The 17,577-nt window shown below is 30.4% G+C and overlaps 2 protein-coding genes across 2 annotated transcripts; both read left to right on the plus strand.

The window, feature by feature from the left end:
- The first annotated feature begins 4,446 nt into the window (after positions 1 to 4,446).
- LOC110640325 (protein PAL OF QUIRKY) lies at positions 4,447 to 6,128 on the plus strand. The gene is made up of 2 exons (XM_021791590.2): positions 4,447 to 4,785; positions 4,873 to 6,128. Exons 1-2 carry the CDS (start codon positions 4,542 to 4,544, stop codon positions 5,913 to 5,915), a joined length of 1,287 nt encoding a protein of 428 aa, XP_021647282.2. The 5' UTR covers positions 4,447 to 4,541; the 3' UTR covers positions 5,916 to 6,128.
- An 8,241-nt stretch (positions 6,129 to 14,369) lies between these two features.
- LOC110640317 (putative cyclin-D6-1) lies at positions 14,370 to 16,288 on the plus strand. Its single transcript, XM_058129493.1, has 6 exons — positions 14,370 to 14,768; positions 14,857 to 14,943; positions 15,077 to 15,172; positions 15,259 to 15,460; positions 15,553 to 15,683; positions 15,771 to 16,288. Exons 1-6 carry the CDS (start codon positions 14,592 to 14,594, stop codon positions 16,104 to 16,106), a joined length of 1,029 nt encoding a protein of 342 aa, XP_057985476.1. The 5' UTR covers positions 14,370 to 14,591; the 3' UTR covers positions 16,107 to 16,288.
- Positions 16,289 to 17,577: the final 1,289 nt, after the last annotated feature.

Raw genomic sequence — 17,577 nt, forward strand, 5'->3', positions numbered from 1 at the left:
AATTTAAATAGGAAAAAAAATTGTAAATATTGGAAGGTGTAATATAACAAATAAGAAAATCGATACACATGAACGTGATCTCCATTTCTCGGATTTGATGAGCTGGACATTACAATAATTTGACTAGCGGATTGAGATTGTGACTTTAATTTATTTTTTTTTTAAATATTATTTAAAATATTTTTATAAATCAATTTGAAATTTTTATTGTTTAAGTATATTAAATTAATTAATATATTAAAAACAATATTTTCTTAAACCGTGTTATTATATTGTGTTTTGTTATATTGATGGTTGATTTTTTTAATATATATATATATATATATATATATATATACTAAAAAATTATTTTTTTATATTTAAAAAATTAAAACTTTATTAAAGGCAGTGATGTTTAGTTGCTTTCTATTTGTACCTTTGCTCTTCCCTTTCGTAGGCTGAGTCTACACTTTCAAATCTTTTAGTAACCGACCAAAGCAGGCTTAACCATAGACGTCCCTTCAATCATTATCAACTTTTCCGCAACTATGTAATTTTATATGCATATTTGCTTCAACTTCAAATACATTTTATTTGCTGTTCATGATTCCATAATTTTTAATTAATTAATTAAGTGGATGATTCGTTCTTTAGAACCATTTGATTACGCGAAAGATCAATGTCAAGCATATACTTATTTGAAAAAATATACATATATTTCTCTATTTTCCAAACATGGCCTTAAAAATTAATAATTGGCCAATTCTAAATTTTATATGATAATCACTCTTAAAATAATGTTTAGTATTTTAATTAAAATTAAAATATTATTTTTTTATTTATATTATTTAATAATATAATATTTATATTAATATTTAAAAATTAAGAAAATAGTTTATAAAAAGTTGTCTATTAATTTTAAAGATTGAAAAAATATTTTGATTAAGATAAATAAGATTTTATTATTATTTTTATATTTAATAATTAATTTAATAATTTTTTTTAATATTAATAATTAATAATTATTAAAATAATTAATATTATTTAATGATATTTTAATCATTAAATTTTACACGTGGATAATTAATGAGTGAATTTAGTTTGCAAACGGCAACAAGTAACTGTTTAAGAATATCCAATACCAAAAAGTAGGGCCCGCAATTTCTTTATACAAGACACACCGAATTCTCTTCTGATTGGACAACAAGGAAGATAGTGGAAGCAACTAAGCGGGGTTGGCATTATCTTAAAACAAAAATGGTGACTGGCGGCCACTGGCCATTACGTTACACCTCTCAATCAAACATGGACATGGTCAAAGTCACGTGGACCCACATCAGCGGGTCCCGCCTAAACTCAAAGCTCTTCTTCCTTCTGCTCCTCCAAGATTGCAAACCTAACATCTCAGGTAGACTTCAGGTAAGCATAGAATTGGCTACTGGTTCGGACAAATTCTGGATCGAAACCGGCAGTTTAAGAGTAAGAGAAAGCTATTTCTCCATTAAGAAAACAAAGCATTTGATATAAGAGAAAGCGAAAGCATTTCTTTCCTTTTAGAATGATTGTCTTCATATGTATATATATATATATATATATATATAATGTTGGGCCCATGTATATACACTAATTTGATAATCAAAGTAAGGAAGGGTCGATTCTCGTAAATTTAGTTTGATTTTAATTCTGATTTGAGATTATCCCAATTTAATTTGATAATTGAGGTAATGTAATTTTTTTTATATTACGTTTAAACTAGACTAAGCTAATGAATCGAATGGTCAATTGTAATTCAATTTAAGGAAAAGGAATAAAATCATCTTTGAAAATGGTTCAAGCCCGCAAAAGCTATTGAGAAATTTCGATTCTATTTTCGGAATCAAACCAAGCCATGGTTTTAGAACAAAATGTTGAGTGCATCACCCTCACATGGAGCTAGTAGCACACCCTTGTATTATATTATTGGAGATTACCTAATTTCTGAATTTGTTTAAGACCAACTTGTTAAAGGTTCTAATTAATAATCAAAATGCTACTAATTAATGCTGATATCACCCAATAAAATAATTAATTCGCATTAGTAAACTGTCAACTTTTTAGGTTCTGTTTGAATGAAGGTGAGAAAGGGATGATAAAAAAAGGTAAGGAATTATAAGTAATTATTTTATATAATTTAAAAAAAAGTGAGTTAATAAAGGGCCTGTTTGGTTTAACTGTTGAATACAACTAATAATCGTAGTTGATAACATTATTATTAGTGATACAGATAATCGATAGTGATGATAAATGCTTTTATGTTAAGTGTTTGGTAAAATTATATTTAGCTGTTGCTGTTATATGTGAAATGACTAATTAGGGTATATATTATATAATTTATTTATTTTTTAAATAAATATAAAATTATAAATTTATTACATTATATTATTTATTTTATTATTAAATTAAATATATAATTATTAAATTAATATATTATATTATTTAAATAAATATATAATTATTAAACTATTATATTATATCATTTATTTTATTATTGAAATAAGAAAATAATTATTTTTTAAGATAATTAAATAATTTTAAAAATATAGATAAAATAATAAAATAATTATTATTGTTAATAGAAAATTTTATAATTAATTTTAAGTTTTTAAATATAAATAAATATTTTATATTTTATGTTATTAATAAAAAATATTTTAACAGAGTTAAAACACGTTAATTAAAATGTTAAAATTATAAATAAAAAATAAAAATATTAATAATATTAATTTTCAAATTAAATAAAAAAGGATAATATGGTCAAAATAAAAAATAAAACCAAATCAGCTATCAGTTGATGAGAAACAGCTCTAAGGGGGTGTTTGGTTTACCTGTTGGTGTTTGGCAATGAGCTGTTTCTCATCAGCTGATAGCTGATCTGGTTTTATTTTTTATTTTGACCATATTATCATTTTTTATTTAACTTGAAAATTAATATTATTAATATTTTTATTTTTTTATTTATAATTTTAATATTTTAATTAACGTATTTCAACTTTGTTAAAATATTTTTTATTAATAACATAAAATATAAAATATTTATTTATATCCAAAAACTTAAAATTAATTATAAAATTTTCTATTAACAATAATAATTATTTTATTACTTTATCTATATTTTTAAAATTATTTAATTATCTTAAAAATAATTATTTTCTTATTTCAATAATAAAATAAATGATATAATATAAAAGATTAATAATTATATATTTATTTAAATAATATAATATATTAATTTAATAATTATATATTTAATTTAATAATAAAATAAATAATATAATGTAATAAATTTATAAATTTATATTTATTTAAATAATAAAATAAATTATATAATATATACCCTAATTAGTCATTTCACATATAACAGCAACAGCTAAATATAATTTTACCAAACACTTAATATAAAAATTTATCATCACTATCGCTATCACTATCACCTAACAAGAATGTTATCGCCTAACTATCAATCGATTGTATTCAACAGCTTAATCCAACAGTTCTAAATAATCTGATACAATCAGTTGCCCATCAGCTATCAGCTCTATTTTTTTAAACTTGCCAAATACTATAATTTATCTGTTTGGGTGTCCATCAGCTATTAGCTGTACCCAACAGGTAAACCAAACACCCCCGAAGGATAAGAGTAAGTAAGAGTAAATCTTACCCTCTCTTACTCCTTAAATTCTAATTTTTCTTACACATCAACTTGAAATGCAAGGAGAGATAAAGAGAGAAAGATTGAGAATTATGAATATTTCTATTTATACACTCTTTAAATTTACTCATCATTTACTTTTTATTAAATATAAAAAATATACATTATCTTTCCTTACCTTTCTATTAATTCACCCCTTTTCAAATATAAGATTTTTTTATTATAACTCTCCTTATCCTTTCTCTTTCTTACTCATCCATTATTTACACTTCTCTCACCCCATCCAAATAAACCCTCACTTGATGATTTTTTTTTCTTAAATTTAGTTCAATTATACGATAGAATCTATTTATTAAATATATAAATTTTATATATTTATATATTAAATACATGATAAATTAACTTTTGATCTGAATATTGACAAAAGGATAAAATATAAAAATTACATTATTATGTTTGAAAAAAAAAAAGGGAAAAACCAAACCCTGATTGAGCAATTGACGTATGGATGCAGTAATTCCACCGCCCAAATCCTCACCACCACTAAGTACCAAATAAGCATGAATACATGATTAGGTCCCACTCCAGAAAACCATTCCCCTATGAAAAGGGCACATAATTTTCAACTTAAATCATGATTGCATCAATTTGATGGTTGCTCAGGTCAGCCATTGGTTTGATCATTACATTCAGCATTGATTAATCTCAAATAAATGTTGCCAGGTCAGCGTCTGTGATGCTGACTCAGCACTCCAGAGAAGGAAATAATAAATCTGGATTCCATACAACAAACAGACATTCTCCATTATTATTCTCTTCTCTCTCGTTTAGTTTAGTGTTACGAATTTTACAGTGGAAAGAACCAAGTAACGATATGGCATCGCTTCACGCATCGGAGCTCGACTCTGCCGCTACAGATTCCGTCGCATCATCTCCTCGCTCCGATCATTATGGTTCCCACGATCCGCGTGTCCGCTTCATGTGCAGTTTTGGTGGTAAGATTCTTCCTCGGCCTCATGACAATCAGCTTCGTTATGTTGATGGGGAGACTCGCATCGTCGCACTCCACCGCTCTACCAGTTACTCTTCTCTTTTGACTAAGCTGTCCAAACTCTCTGGTACACATTTACGTTTTCTGTAGACAAACTTATAAATTGCGTTAAATTCAGATCCTTTGAAGCTAGAAACTGTGATATTGGTTTCAGGTCTTGCTAACTTGAGCGTCAAGTATCAGCTGCCCAATGAAGATCTCGATGCTTTGATATCTGTTACAACCGACGAGGATATAGATAATATGATGGAAGAATATGATCGGGTTTTATTGAATTTGAATCCTCGCTCGGCACGGCTCCGGCTGTTTCTCTTCTCTAAAGGGGAGGATTCGAGAGCTAGTAGCATCAGCTCGCTTCTTGATGGCTCCACAAATCGGGAGCACTGGTTCTTCGATGCACTTAATTCTGGGTCCAGGCTCGAGCGCGGACGATCCGAGGCTTCCTCCATTGTATCAGAAGTGCCCGATTATCTATTCGGGTTGGATAATTCGGATGATCCTCCCCAACCTCGCGAGCCTAAAATGAAGAGTCGACTCGTTTTGCAAGACAACGTTTCGGCTTCCGATCCCGGTTCTCCTGCTCCGGTTGTTTCTTCGCCGTTCTGCTCGACTTCGTCAGCCATCCCGTCTGTGCCTTCGATTCCTGATCTTCCACCCGTCAAGACCAAGCCCGAAAACCTGGATCCAATCATACAACCGAAGCAGAATACAATAGATGTTTGTTCTGAGACAATTGAAGTAATGACGACCCAACCAACTCGGTACCCGAGTCATCCCGTCATGCATTATATTCCGGATTCTCATTATCCGGGTCATCAAGTGCAACAAATGCCAGTTTACTACGTACCGGGTCCAGTTCCACCGGGTAATGTTCCGGTGCAGCCCTTTCAAACTCGGGCTCCATACGTTCAGCAATACCCAGTGTCAACGGGTCAAATACCAGTGGGGTATCACCAAGCAGCTCCGGGTATGGGTCCATTATACGGTGGGGCTGCTATGAGGCCTATGACTACATTGCATCCATATGACGGCGGAAGGGCAGTTCCTGATGGGATGAATCAACAGGTTTATTATGGGGTCAGAAATGTAAGTCCAGGCATGGTTCAGGGGTACCCAGGCATGGTGGTGCCTGGTGGGGAAGATTTGCAAAGGACTGTCTCGGACACAAAGTTGGGTCGAGTCTCCCAATCTTCTTGATGATAACTGCAGTATATTATTTGGTATTTTGCTTGCTTATGTTTTGCTTTAAGGTTTGTGATTGGTGATTGTCCGCTAAAACGAACTTGTAAATTGTAATTAGCTTGCTTTTCTTCTTTCAAATGCTTCTGTTTTGTTGATTTTGTGTGGTAAAACAATAGGCTTCGACAGATGTGTGTACAGAGAAGACAATATATGCTATGAAGCTCTTTTTTGCTATGAAGCTCTTTTATAAAAGAAGTTTTTTTTTTTTTTTTTTTTTTTTTTTTTTTTTTAAGCATAGAAAGGGTGTATAATATATTCTGGCAACAATAGAAAATAAACCATACACTCAAAATTTTTTAAGAAATATAAATATGATTGTTATTTGAAATAAAAATAAAATTTATAAAAATTTTGGGGAGAAAGTTAAATTTATATTGGAGTTAAAGGAGAGGGCTTAGAAGTGTTGAGGTTAAAATGGAATTGGGAAAGAGTTGAGGGACCGAAGTGGATTTTTTTTGTTAAAAGTAGATAGCTGATCCACTAACCCACGTGAACTCCAGCAGCTTAAAAGAAAAAAAAAGACAAAAAGGAAAAGAAGAATCGGGAAAGAAAGGGGGATGGGGAGAAGAAGGAAAAAAGAAAAAAAGAAAAAAAGAAAAAAAGAAAGAGGGAGATAGAATGGCCAAATTCTTTTGAGTTTCTCTAGTGACGAAGAAAGCTAGTAAGGGGAAAAGAAGGAATTTAGTCTGTAATATGAGAAATTAGAGAGAGAAATGGAGAAGAAGGTAAATAGTAGCAGAAGCAAGGGTTGATCAGGGCAGCAGCTCTCCTATCCTTTTAGGTGATCAGTGCCTATCAGTCTTCTCCCTTCTAACCGAACCAGTTGTAGTCGGATCGACCAACCTATGAGTTGGATACTGATTATATTGTGTAATTTCAATATTATTTATATAATTTTGATATGCTCAAATATTTTATAAATATATTTACATTCTTAGTTAAATAAATTAGGGATACTCTTATTGTTGCATATTTATTTATTGATAATTACTTGTGTCTGCGGCCCTAAGGATAATTTGAAGCTTATATATATATGATGAATATGGATTGGACGGGTAGTCGCAGTTTGAGCTAGTCTCGCTGGAACCAGGTCCTTATGGATATGGAAAGTCGGAATTAAGCACGGTTTTGAGTTGATCTCGCTAGCCCCTGCACATAGATTTAAGTGAAAGTCAAGTTTGAGTTGAGCTCGCTCAGGTCTTGAAATAAGAGAGCTGGATAGAGGAACAAATCCCACATTATGTATGGAAATGCTATTTTGAGTGCGTGTATAGCTCCAAATTATCTTTTTGTGTGAGAATTAAGTGATTTGCTTGATATAAGTGCTCAGTGTGTATTTCATACTTAGGATTGCATTAATTTTAAATATCTATAAAAATTATATTTATAATCAATAACTAGCTCTCTGAGCTAAACGCTCATCCCTGTTTAATTATTTTTCCCAGGTGACAGGCAGATGTTATTTTGAAGTAAACATGTTTTCTTTTTCGCAAGAAAACTTAAATAATTGATGTATTAACTATATTTATTTTTGTTATATCTAGAACTCCTCAGTGACTGTATTAATTTTCCCTTATGATGTAAAACTAACTTGTTAAACTTATTATGTATGTGGAATATTAGACTTGGGGTGAGATGAGCTCTTTATCGTGATATTAGATATGATTGTGGGTTGTGAGGGTGAACTGAGCTGTCTAAATTATGTATTTTATTATATTATAGGTTCAATAAATTTTTCTCCCAATTTGATTATCCATTTTATGGTCAAACTCTGTCTGTTTGTTTTCTTGAGTTGGGCTCTTTATTTTGGGTTTGGTTTATAGGTTGTAGTTATGTAGGCTTACTAACGGTTTCGAAGGCCTTATATTGACCTAAATCCATTGTAGGGTGCACTCCTCAAAAGGAAAGAATATCAAAGATGACAATCCCTATTTTAATGACTATATTTATGCATTCTTAATAGGAATATATTCTTATGATTATATTAGTTAATGATATTCACATAATTACACAGTTAATTTTCTATAATCAACCTTGTCTATGTCCTATATAAAGAAATCATATCATTTATAAACTCTAATCAATTTTATACATTATTCTTTTATATAAGCTCTTGAACATTAAATTTTAGAACTATTTATTCTCTGATTTATAAGTCCACACCCACATGAAATTATCATCAACAGCATAACAACTAGCAATACCAGAAACGATTGAACTTGTAAAAGTTAAAATCTTCTAGCAAAAGACAGATGAGTTCACAACTCAAGATTATGAGAGAAAATATTTCCATCCAAAGCTTCATATATATATATATATATAAAGAAAAAGCTACATATATTGCTTTTGTTTCCAAAGTATGAACACAAGAAACCCTCAAATTCAGCTTAGGAAATGAAGCAACATATATGAAAATTTATAGCAAGTAAATTACTAGTAGTAACTAAGATTAATACATTTTACCAGCTCTGTGCTTCTACAGATCTATTCATAGTTGTCAAACATAGACTAATCTGGTTGATTTACTAGTAAATCAAACATTTAGTTGGTCTAGATTATCCCTGAAATTCTAAAAATAAAAAATTTATCCAAAACTCAGTTATTTGGCTGGACAATCGATCAATGATAAGGAATTCAATTTGCTTTTTGCTAGCTATGCGTTAAAACGACATCATTTTGTATGCATATATGTTGATTCTCCACAAGGCCAAAAGTATAAGATGATCCTATATCATTTTTTTCTCTACTCCGAACTTGTGTATAAGTTTGTTATTAAAGTTTTTGAATATCAATTTAGAAGAGTGAATATTATTCACTAAAAAATAAGTAATATTATTTGGAGTTTAAAGATAAAATAAATAAATTCATTAAATATTAAAAATACATGTTTCTAGTGTACAAATTAATATACTAATATTAATTTATAAAAATTAATATATTAATATTTGCATGTTAAGAATTATTAATTACATAATATGCATAAACCCTAATCTTCTGTATTTATGAATTCATAGATGAGAGTTCTAAAAACCATGCTTCTATTAATGGCTAACAGGTAATTGTCCCAATATAGATTACACACCATGGTCAAGATGGCTGAAAGTAAAAGGTCTTTTTTACTTGCAAATTTATCTTGCCATGTGCTCTGCAGACCATGAGTTGCATTAGAGTGGCTGCATTAAGCCAATTAACCGCATTGCTATGGATATTTTTCAAGCAAACAAATGGGTTACTAGTAAGCAGCACACCACCCAGTTCATAATCTGGTTTCTAAACTCAGGCAGTCCTTATGGCCCATATGTAGACCTTCTTCATTAGTTATGACCAGACAGAAAAATACAAAGGGCTTTGGGCTAACTCATTGTGGCCTCATTCATGGTGAGTTTACTAGGCCCATTACAATTTCCAAAACATGAGGCCGTTAGGAATGATTTTCTCTTCGGTCATAGCGTTTGAATTACTACACTATAAGGAAGTTAGAATGACGTCTCTACTAACAGCTTAAGTTTATCACACGGTGATAATAAGCTGTCCAACCTACACTACATTATAATATCAATCTAACCCTATGTCTTTTTTGTGCTACCATTACCATAGGAGCAGTAGTAGGAGGCAGAAGGGGTTAAATAATTGCTGTAAAATCATTATTTTGTCTGAAATGGAGAGGAAAAGAAAAACCAAATGGACGTTAATTAATGATGGTGCTCTATGCATGGGGTGACAGGCGTGTATGCATACTCAATGCTCTCACATGCATGAAATTCCCCTTAAAAGCGACAACATTTTTTTTTATTTAACACCCAAAAACCAGCCATTACTTTTTTTTTTTTCCCATGTTTAAATTATATATGGGAATGGAAAGACAAGAATCGAAGACAGAAAAGAAAAGCAAAAGTTTCATTGTCTCCCAATGAGTGCGAATGTGATTTCCATATACAAGGCTTTAAGCTTTCTCTTGCATCAATGAAAGCAGCAGAGAATCCATTGTGGCTATCTCCAACCAGAAGACACTCACTAACAAAGGCAAAGAAAACAACAAAATAACCAAACCCTCTTTGTTCTCTCTTGCCCCATATTAACAAAAGCTATTTTGACTTCACTCTTTGATATTATACGCCTTTTCACCATATCTTACTTTATTATTATTATTATTATTATTATTTTATTCTATATTAATTTCAAGCAAATTGTTTCATTTCAAGGGATAAAATAAGGGTTTATTCATTTCTTAAAAAATGAAGTATATTTTAATTAGTATTAGTCAGCCATTACTATAAGCTTAATTAATTAGTTCCTTTGTGGATTTGTCTTTGATATTGCATGGCAACCAAGACCCCACAAACCCCCTCAGTGATGATCTTCTTTGCAAAAGGAACATTTATTAGGATTCTATTATAATTTAAAACACAAGATCTACCAATTAAATATATAGATTTCACATATTTATATTTTAAATTCGTGATGGACTAATTTAGACAAAAATTTTCCTGTTTATCAAATGTTATTTGTATTTTATCATCTGTCTTTTATTAAAAATAATAAATAAGAAGGGAAAATATATAATATAAAAAAGTATGATTTCATGTTTTTATTAGATGGAGTTTAATTTTTTTTTTTTTTCACTTTGATATTTTATGGTAATGCACGGTTGACATTTTAAAGTTAAGTATTAAGACGTTATTAAAATTATGATATACTCTTAAATTAAATATTCATATATTAATATTTATATATTTATTATTTTAATTACATACATACTTTAATTAATTATATATAAATTTTGATATAAATATTTAATTTAAAAGTTATTAAAAAGCTTCGATCATTTAATTTAAAGGGAAATTTTTATTTAGAATTGATCTATTATGAATCTAATATATAAATATATAAGATCTATATATTTAATAGATAAATCTCATTATACTTTTTATGTCTTGAATCTATAGCATACTACGTTTAAATAAAAAAGAAAATAACATATATATAGATATTGTTCGACTACAGCTTTTATGGTAGCATTTAATATTTTGACTTACTCTCTTATTTATATTGTTTGGTAGTATAATATTTATATTAGTGTTTAGATATTGAAAAAGTGATTCATGCAAAGTCATCCCTCATAACTTTTAATTTTTAGAGATTGAGAGAATATTTTAATTAAAATTAATAATATTATATATATTATAATTTTTATATTTAATAATTAATCTAATAATTATTTTTATTGAATATTTTTAAAAATAAATCATTAATAACACAACTAATATTCTCCAACAAGGAAAAAAAACAAGCATTGAGTAACGAAATAATTATGTTTTCTTAAAGGTCAATCATTCAATGTAAAAGATTATGCGTCCACTCAAAACTTTGGAATTAATGATGGTAAAATTATTTGGATAATAATTATATACACCAAAACATATAATTTAAAAAAAAAAAAAAACAAATGATGTTAGTATTACTCTGGACTAAAATTTAAGGCAGGTTTTTTTATTATTATTATTATTATTTTTGGGGTTTTGACGATAAAGCAATATAATGATTGCCCTTCTTTTAAATGTCAACAATTATTTTACAAAGTAATTAAGCAGCAAGAATTCTTAACTTTCTAAACTACAAACAGAAACACTCAATTATGTTTTTCTTATCAATTAATTAAAAGTTGAATCCAATAAGATGGAAGAAAAGTCTAATGTTGAAAATGGATTGATGAAGGTTCAATGATAGAAGTATAGTAAATTAAAAGCACTGTAAATTAACAGTGAAGGAGAAGGCTGCAAGAGGAAAGAAAGCTATGCTACCACATACATTCAATTACTCATCACATGCACATTCGTACCCATTTAAAGTTTTTACTGAAAAAGGCATCCGTATATGATTTTAAGGACGACAAAATCTAGGTTATTTCTCTTTCATTAATTTTATTTCAATTAATATTTTCATACATTTTCGATACCCTTTTAATTTAAAAACTCATTTTAATTGATATATAAGAAGGTAAGAGTCTCAACAAAAAAAAAAAAAAATTCTGAATTTTACCATTTGTTTTCAAAAAAAAAAAAAAAACTATCTAAATTGGCTTTCTGAATTGATGTGTAAAATAATATGAAAAATTTTAAAAAAAAGGCTCTTTTTTCCCTTATTGGAAATGTAAAATTTTACAAAAATTCAATATAATTAATAAGCAGAAAGAACCCACTATTGATTTTGCAAAGGTGGTGATTTGTGTAGAAAACAATTTGATTAGTTTTTATAATAATGGCGATGGAGTTTCGGTGGAGATCTCATAAGTAGGAGAGCATGCTTGTGTTATATTGTGTCACCTGATCAATGGAAATTGTAAGTGCCAATTGGCATGTTTATGGATATTATATTGAATTGATGTACGCTCTAAGCAAGAGACTAGTCTACCACACCTATGTAAATGGCAGTTGACATTGTTATACCTTGAAGTATCAATGGCAATTATCTTTGGATTTGGGTCTTGCTTGAGTTGGTATGTCAATGCTTTGTCTCAGTAAGAATCCCTTGAGCTATTGGATATTTAATGCGCTGAATCGATTATTTAATGCTTCCCACTAGAGATAACTTGCAGTGTAAGGTACACATGCTAGGGTTCTAAGGCATTGAAGAGTTTAGGTTGCCTGAGGGAACTAGTAGACCTCATACAAATGGTTATGATCGTTGAGTATAGGTTATAGTGATATAAGACTTGAATTTATCTTTTTAAGGCTAGAGGGTATTTTGCTGTGTATACATTGGAGAATTCCACATTCTTCTCTGTTGTAGTTATTATTATTATTATTATTAATTTTGTGAGGATGGATGATTTCAAGTTCTGAATGTCAAAAGTGGCATGTGTGTTTGTCCACTTGAATAATGGCCTTTTCACTTAAATCGAATGGAGAGTACTGTTTCGCCGTTTAGCTATGATTTCTTCTGTACCTCATTTGGCATCTCTGTATTCAGATTTCAGACAACGAGAAGATTTTGAAAATTATGTAAATTTTTTATTTGGATTTAATTTAATAAATATTTAGAAAAATAAAAACATTACCTTATATTAATTTTGGCATTGATCAAATAAGAAATTGCAGGGACGTGTAAATATTGTATGCTTTTCACATCAATCGGGCACCTCACTAATGTAATTATAGTGGTTGTTATACCCATCAGACATTGAATTCATCTATTCCCAAATTAAAATAAATAAATAAATAAATGCAGAATTTACGTGTTATCCTATTGTAATAATTATTAGTTTATCGTAGAAATGAAGAGCTATTGGCATAAATATTATTACAAAATTGGGAAAATATTTTTAAAAAAAATGAAATTTAAAATTTTATAATTTTAAAAATAATTTAATATTATAAAATTAAAGTTTATATTTTAAAAAAATAAAATTAATTAGGTGTTGAAATTGAGATAGAGTGAGGGTTGAGAATGAATGGGGCCTCTCATTTAACACGAGGACGTGAAACCAACCTGTCTTTCTGCCACGACAGGGAAAGACTCTTAACCATATTAGTAGCTTCCAAATGTAAGAAATTCTACAGTGAATTTTCTTAAGTTTCTTTCGGAGTGGGCTATGTGGCGTTTTGTGCAATTGCAGGACATTCCATTTGTCTTTATTATCTCATGAAAATGAAATGACATAAAAAAAATTATATTAATTATATAATATTTATTACACCAATCACATTTCCATTTGAATGTAAAATCAAATTGAAATCAGATTATTTTTTTAATTAAATTAAAATTACTTAAAAAAAAATCAACCATTCAAAATTGAAGTAGTCAAAATTGATAGTATGTCTAATTGCAATTAATTAATATATTATTTCATTCTAATTATAACTTTGAGAAATCTTTCCATTGAAAGCAAACAAGAACTTAATATTAATCAATGAAATGAAGATTGCTTTTTGAGTTGAGGAAATTTCTATGAAGATGAGACATATATTAGATGGGGTTGTATGGGTGCGTTATTGATTAATAAAATGGTGAGGAAAGATCATGGATTATCTAAATGGAAATTAGAAGCCAAAATCAGTTGGTAGAGAAAAGGCTTAGCATATCAGAAAAAATTTGTGCCAATTTTAGCATTTACCATGGACACGTGAGTGACATGCACGGGAATGCATGCTGACTGGGTAAGGTGTATGACAAATCGGATGGCCCCAGTAGACTTAATTTTCATAAGATCTCCAATGTATACACAGCATTACAGTAAATAATAAACATGTTGTCTGCTCAAAATAATAATAAAATATGTTGTGTTTTTTTTTATTATTATATGAAAATATTAAAATAATGAAGGGACCAACACACACATATGTGAAAGAGGGAAAGACTGAGGAGTGAAGAAGAAGACTAACAGAGTCTTTTTCTTTCTTTTTTTTTTTTTCAGCACAGAAAGCGAAGCTTCTCTTTCCATCATTACTATTGCTCACCTTCTTTGCATCACTTTTCTCTCACTCTCCTGCTGCTGCTACGTGCTGAGTGCTAACCTCTCTTTCCTCTCTCTATTACATATACAATTATATTCTCACGGGGACGCATAACCAACATAACGAAACACAGGTTAACAAGGAAACCAAACAAAAGAAAAACACACTGCAGAAGAAAATGGATTTTGATCTCGAAAATCCATTGACGAGCCTGAAAGAACACCAATTTGATACTATCCCAGATCTGTTTGCCTCTGAATCTGACCACATGCCTTCAATAAACTTCTTAACCTGCTTGGAAACCTGTGACTTCTATTCCTCCTTTCGTCAAGAAGCCATTTCCCTCATTTTACAGGTAAAAGCCACCACCCCAGCGCTCATATGTTACTTTCTTTTTTTGTTTATTGCTTGTGCTCTGTTGTAATCTTGTCTTTATTTGACAGGCACAGTATTCTTGCAACTTTGAGCCCATTCTTGCTTACCTTGCCATTAATTATATGGATCGATTCGTCTCCAGGCAAGAAATCCCGGTACCATATTTTATTTTCATCCTCAAATGAAGGTTTTGCTTTCAGAATTTTTTATTAACTTGTACCAACCAATGACATAATTTCAAGTGTCCACTGGCAATTGGTTGAAGTTCTTGTGATATTGTCTTGGCAGCGAGGAAAGCCATGGATTCTACGACTTCTAGTAATATCTTGCCTTTCTCTGGCAGCAAAGATGAAGAACGCACATTTCTCACTCTCTAATTTTCAGGTAATTGTTTTATTTCATTTTGCAATCAGGAAAAATTTGTCTGGTCAGAGAAATTTATGTGAGTGGAAACTCTTTATTACATACAGAGGGAAGAAAGTTTCATCTTCGACGTGCAAACAATTAATAGAATGGAGCTTCTCATTCTTGATGCTCTGAATTGGCGAATGAGATCCATAACACCTTTCTCTTTCGTGCATTTCTTCATTTCGTCGTTTGAACTCAAAGATCCGCCATTAACACAAGCTCTCAAAGATCGAGCTACCGAGATTATTTTGCAAGCTCATAATGGTAATTGATACCACGATAAACTTTTTTCTTTTTCTTTTTAAGCTTTAACATTGCTCAACTTAGACTAGAAACTCCTTTTCTTTTTATTGCAGAGAAAAAGTTACTAGAGTTCAAGCCATCAATTATTGCAGCATCAGCCCTTCTTTTATCTTCCCATGAACTATTCCCAGTTCAATTTCCTTCTTTCAGATGTTCAATTTCCTCGTGTGAACGTGTCAATAGAGTAAGCAAACAACAAAAATTTCCATGCTCCTGTAGCTTTTCTTTTTTTATCACTTCTGTTAAACATATTCATTCAAAATGGTTGTAGGACCAGCTGATAAAATGCTTCAATGCGCTGAAAGAAATGGTGGAAATGGACTGGTACAATTCAACGATGGATACAGTTTCGAGCACAAGAACCCCATTGAGCGTGCTGGACAGGCATTGCATCAAATCAGAAAGTCAGACCACCAACATCTCTGCCACTGCATTGCCCCAGAATAGAGAAATCAAGCGGCGCTCAAAACGATTGGCTATTACAGCAAGTGACAATATGGTCCAGCTGAATTTCGCAGATTCAAGCAGAGCAAATAACTCTGTTTCGAGGGGAAATTTGCAATTGGTCAATTCCTCAAGCGCCATAACAGAACCCACAGAGGAATAGCTTGCAATGAGACAATCTACATCCCCAAAAAAAATAAAAAAAGAGAATTTATTTGCGTTTATGGGATTTTGAGATGGGGTAAAGAAGGTATTGGGAAGGGACGACGAATGACAAAACAGAGCTCTGAATGTCAACTTTTTCTATATGTTTCTGGATAAATGGTTGTCTGTTTCCTGGTGGCAGAGAGCGAATTGCAGTATTTTTTTTCTTTTTTTAAAATGCCAAGATAATGAATTTCTTGAGAAGGGCAAGAAATGAATTGCATTCCACAGTCAACGCATACGGAAAAAAAAAATCCGTTAAAGAAAAATAGTTAGAAAATATGGCGGGAAATAAATTACAGTAGGTATGGTCTGTATGACTGAGACTCAGGATAAGAGAGAAGAAGCAACGTGCAAGACACGTAGCTTTCTTAAAGATTGTAGTATCTTTGTCGAAGAAATACGTCCATTCATGGGTTTCTAAAAGCGATAATTTGAGAAGACAATGACAATCTTGGAAATCGAAGACCACTCCATCAACTTTTTACCTTTCATTAGCCGTTTCATGAAACTAGCCGTGGGATGGGAGAATTCAAGTTGACATAAACGACATATTAAAATCCACATTAAAATTATATATGATATTTCAAGTCTTCAGCTGTCAACTATTATCATAATCCAATGAACCCAAAGAATAGCGATGCCCTAAATTCCGTCCAGGGAAAAAGCAGCAATAGATCTTGGGCTGGAAAATGTTTTAACTTTGCCTCTTGGGAAGCGGCCATCAGACATTAGTTCAGACCAAATGCAATCTCACAGCCCTTGTTTAATCTGGGCTGATGGGCTTGTATTATCGAGCCGAAAACCATAATAATTGGACGTAGCCGAATACTTTATTATAGTTCATAAAATATGGAAACGTTGAAACTTATGGGCTCTGTTCTTGTGGATCTTGTCCAGTTAGAATGCACAGACCTTCAGATTGGATTATGGCAAGTGGAGGTTTACGATAAGGCCTTGTACCCACCCACAACTTAAAAAAAAATGTAAAGTAAAATTATGGGGGTGAGGGAATCTGAAGCTTCAGCTTCATTATCATATCGGGGCAAATTATATACTGTGCACTAAAATATAGTGAACTTATCAGATAAATATCATATGTAATCACTCAATCTTATAAGTATTTTTATAAAAATTATTAAATTTTAATTTTTTTCATAAAAATTATTGAATTTCAATTTTATTTCATAAAAGTCACTATTAAAAATTAAAGATTTTCATATTAATTTATTGACTTTTTAATTATTTTATAAATAAAATTATATTATTTTATTAATTTTTTTAAAAAAAGAAAATAGCATGAATAAAACATATCTTGCTACCTCCCTCAATGTCAAAACCTTTCATTTTTTCTATTTCTTCCCAATCAGTGACCAATAGTTAGGTAATTTTCTTTGTAAAATAGTTGATAAGTCAATAAATTAACCTGA

This window comes from Hevea brasiliensis, chromosome 11, assembly GCF_030052815.1.
Source record: "Hevea brasiliensis isolate MT/VB/25A 57/8 chromosome 11, ASM3005281v1, whole genome shotgun sequence".
Taxonomy (NCBI): domain Eukaryota; kingdom Viridiplantae; phylum Streptophyta; class Magnoliopsida; order Malpighiales; family Euphorbiaceae; genus Hevea; species Hevea brasiliensis.

What these genes read in the sequence shown, in the direction of transcription:
- LOC110640317 (XM_058129493.1), top strand. Translation starts at nt 14,592, where the DNA reads ATGGATTTTGATCTCGAAAATCCATTGACGAGCCTGAAAGAACACCAA. An exon ending in TCTCCAGGCAAGAAATCCCG is followed by an intron (nt 14,944 to 15,076) that starts GTACCATATTTT and finishes TTGTCTTGGCAG; the next exon opens with CGAGGAAAGCCATGGATTCT. An exon ending in TCTCACTCTCTAATTTTCAG is followed by an intron (nt 15,173 to 15,258) that starts GTAATTGTTTTA and finishes TATTACATACAG; the next exon opens with AGGGAAGAAAGTTTCATCTT.
- LOC110640325 (XM_021791590.2), top strand. Translation starts at nt 4,542, where the DNA reads ATGGCATCGCTTCACGCATCGGAGCTCGACTCTGCCGCTACAGATTCC. An exon ending in TAAGCTGTCCAAACTCTCTG is followed by an intron (nt 4,786 to 4,872) that starts GTACACATTTAC and finishes TATTGGTTTCAG; the next exon opens with GTCTTGCTAACTTGAGCGTC.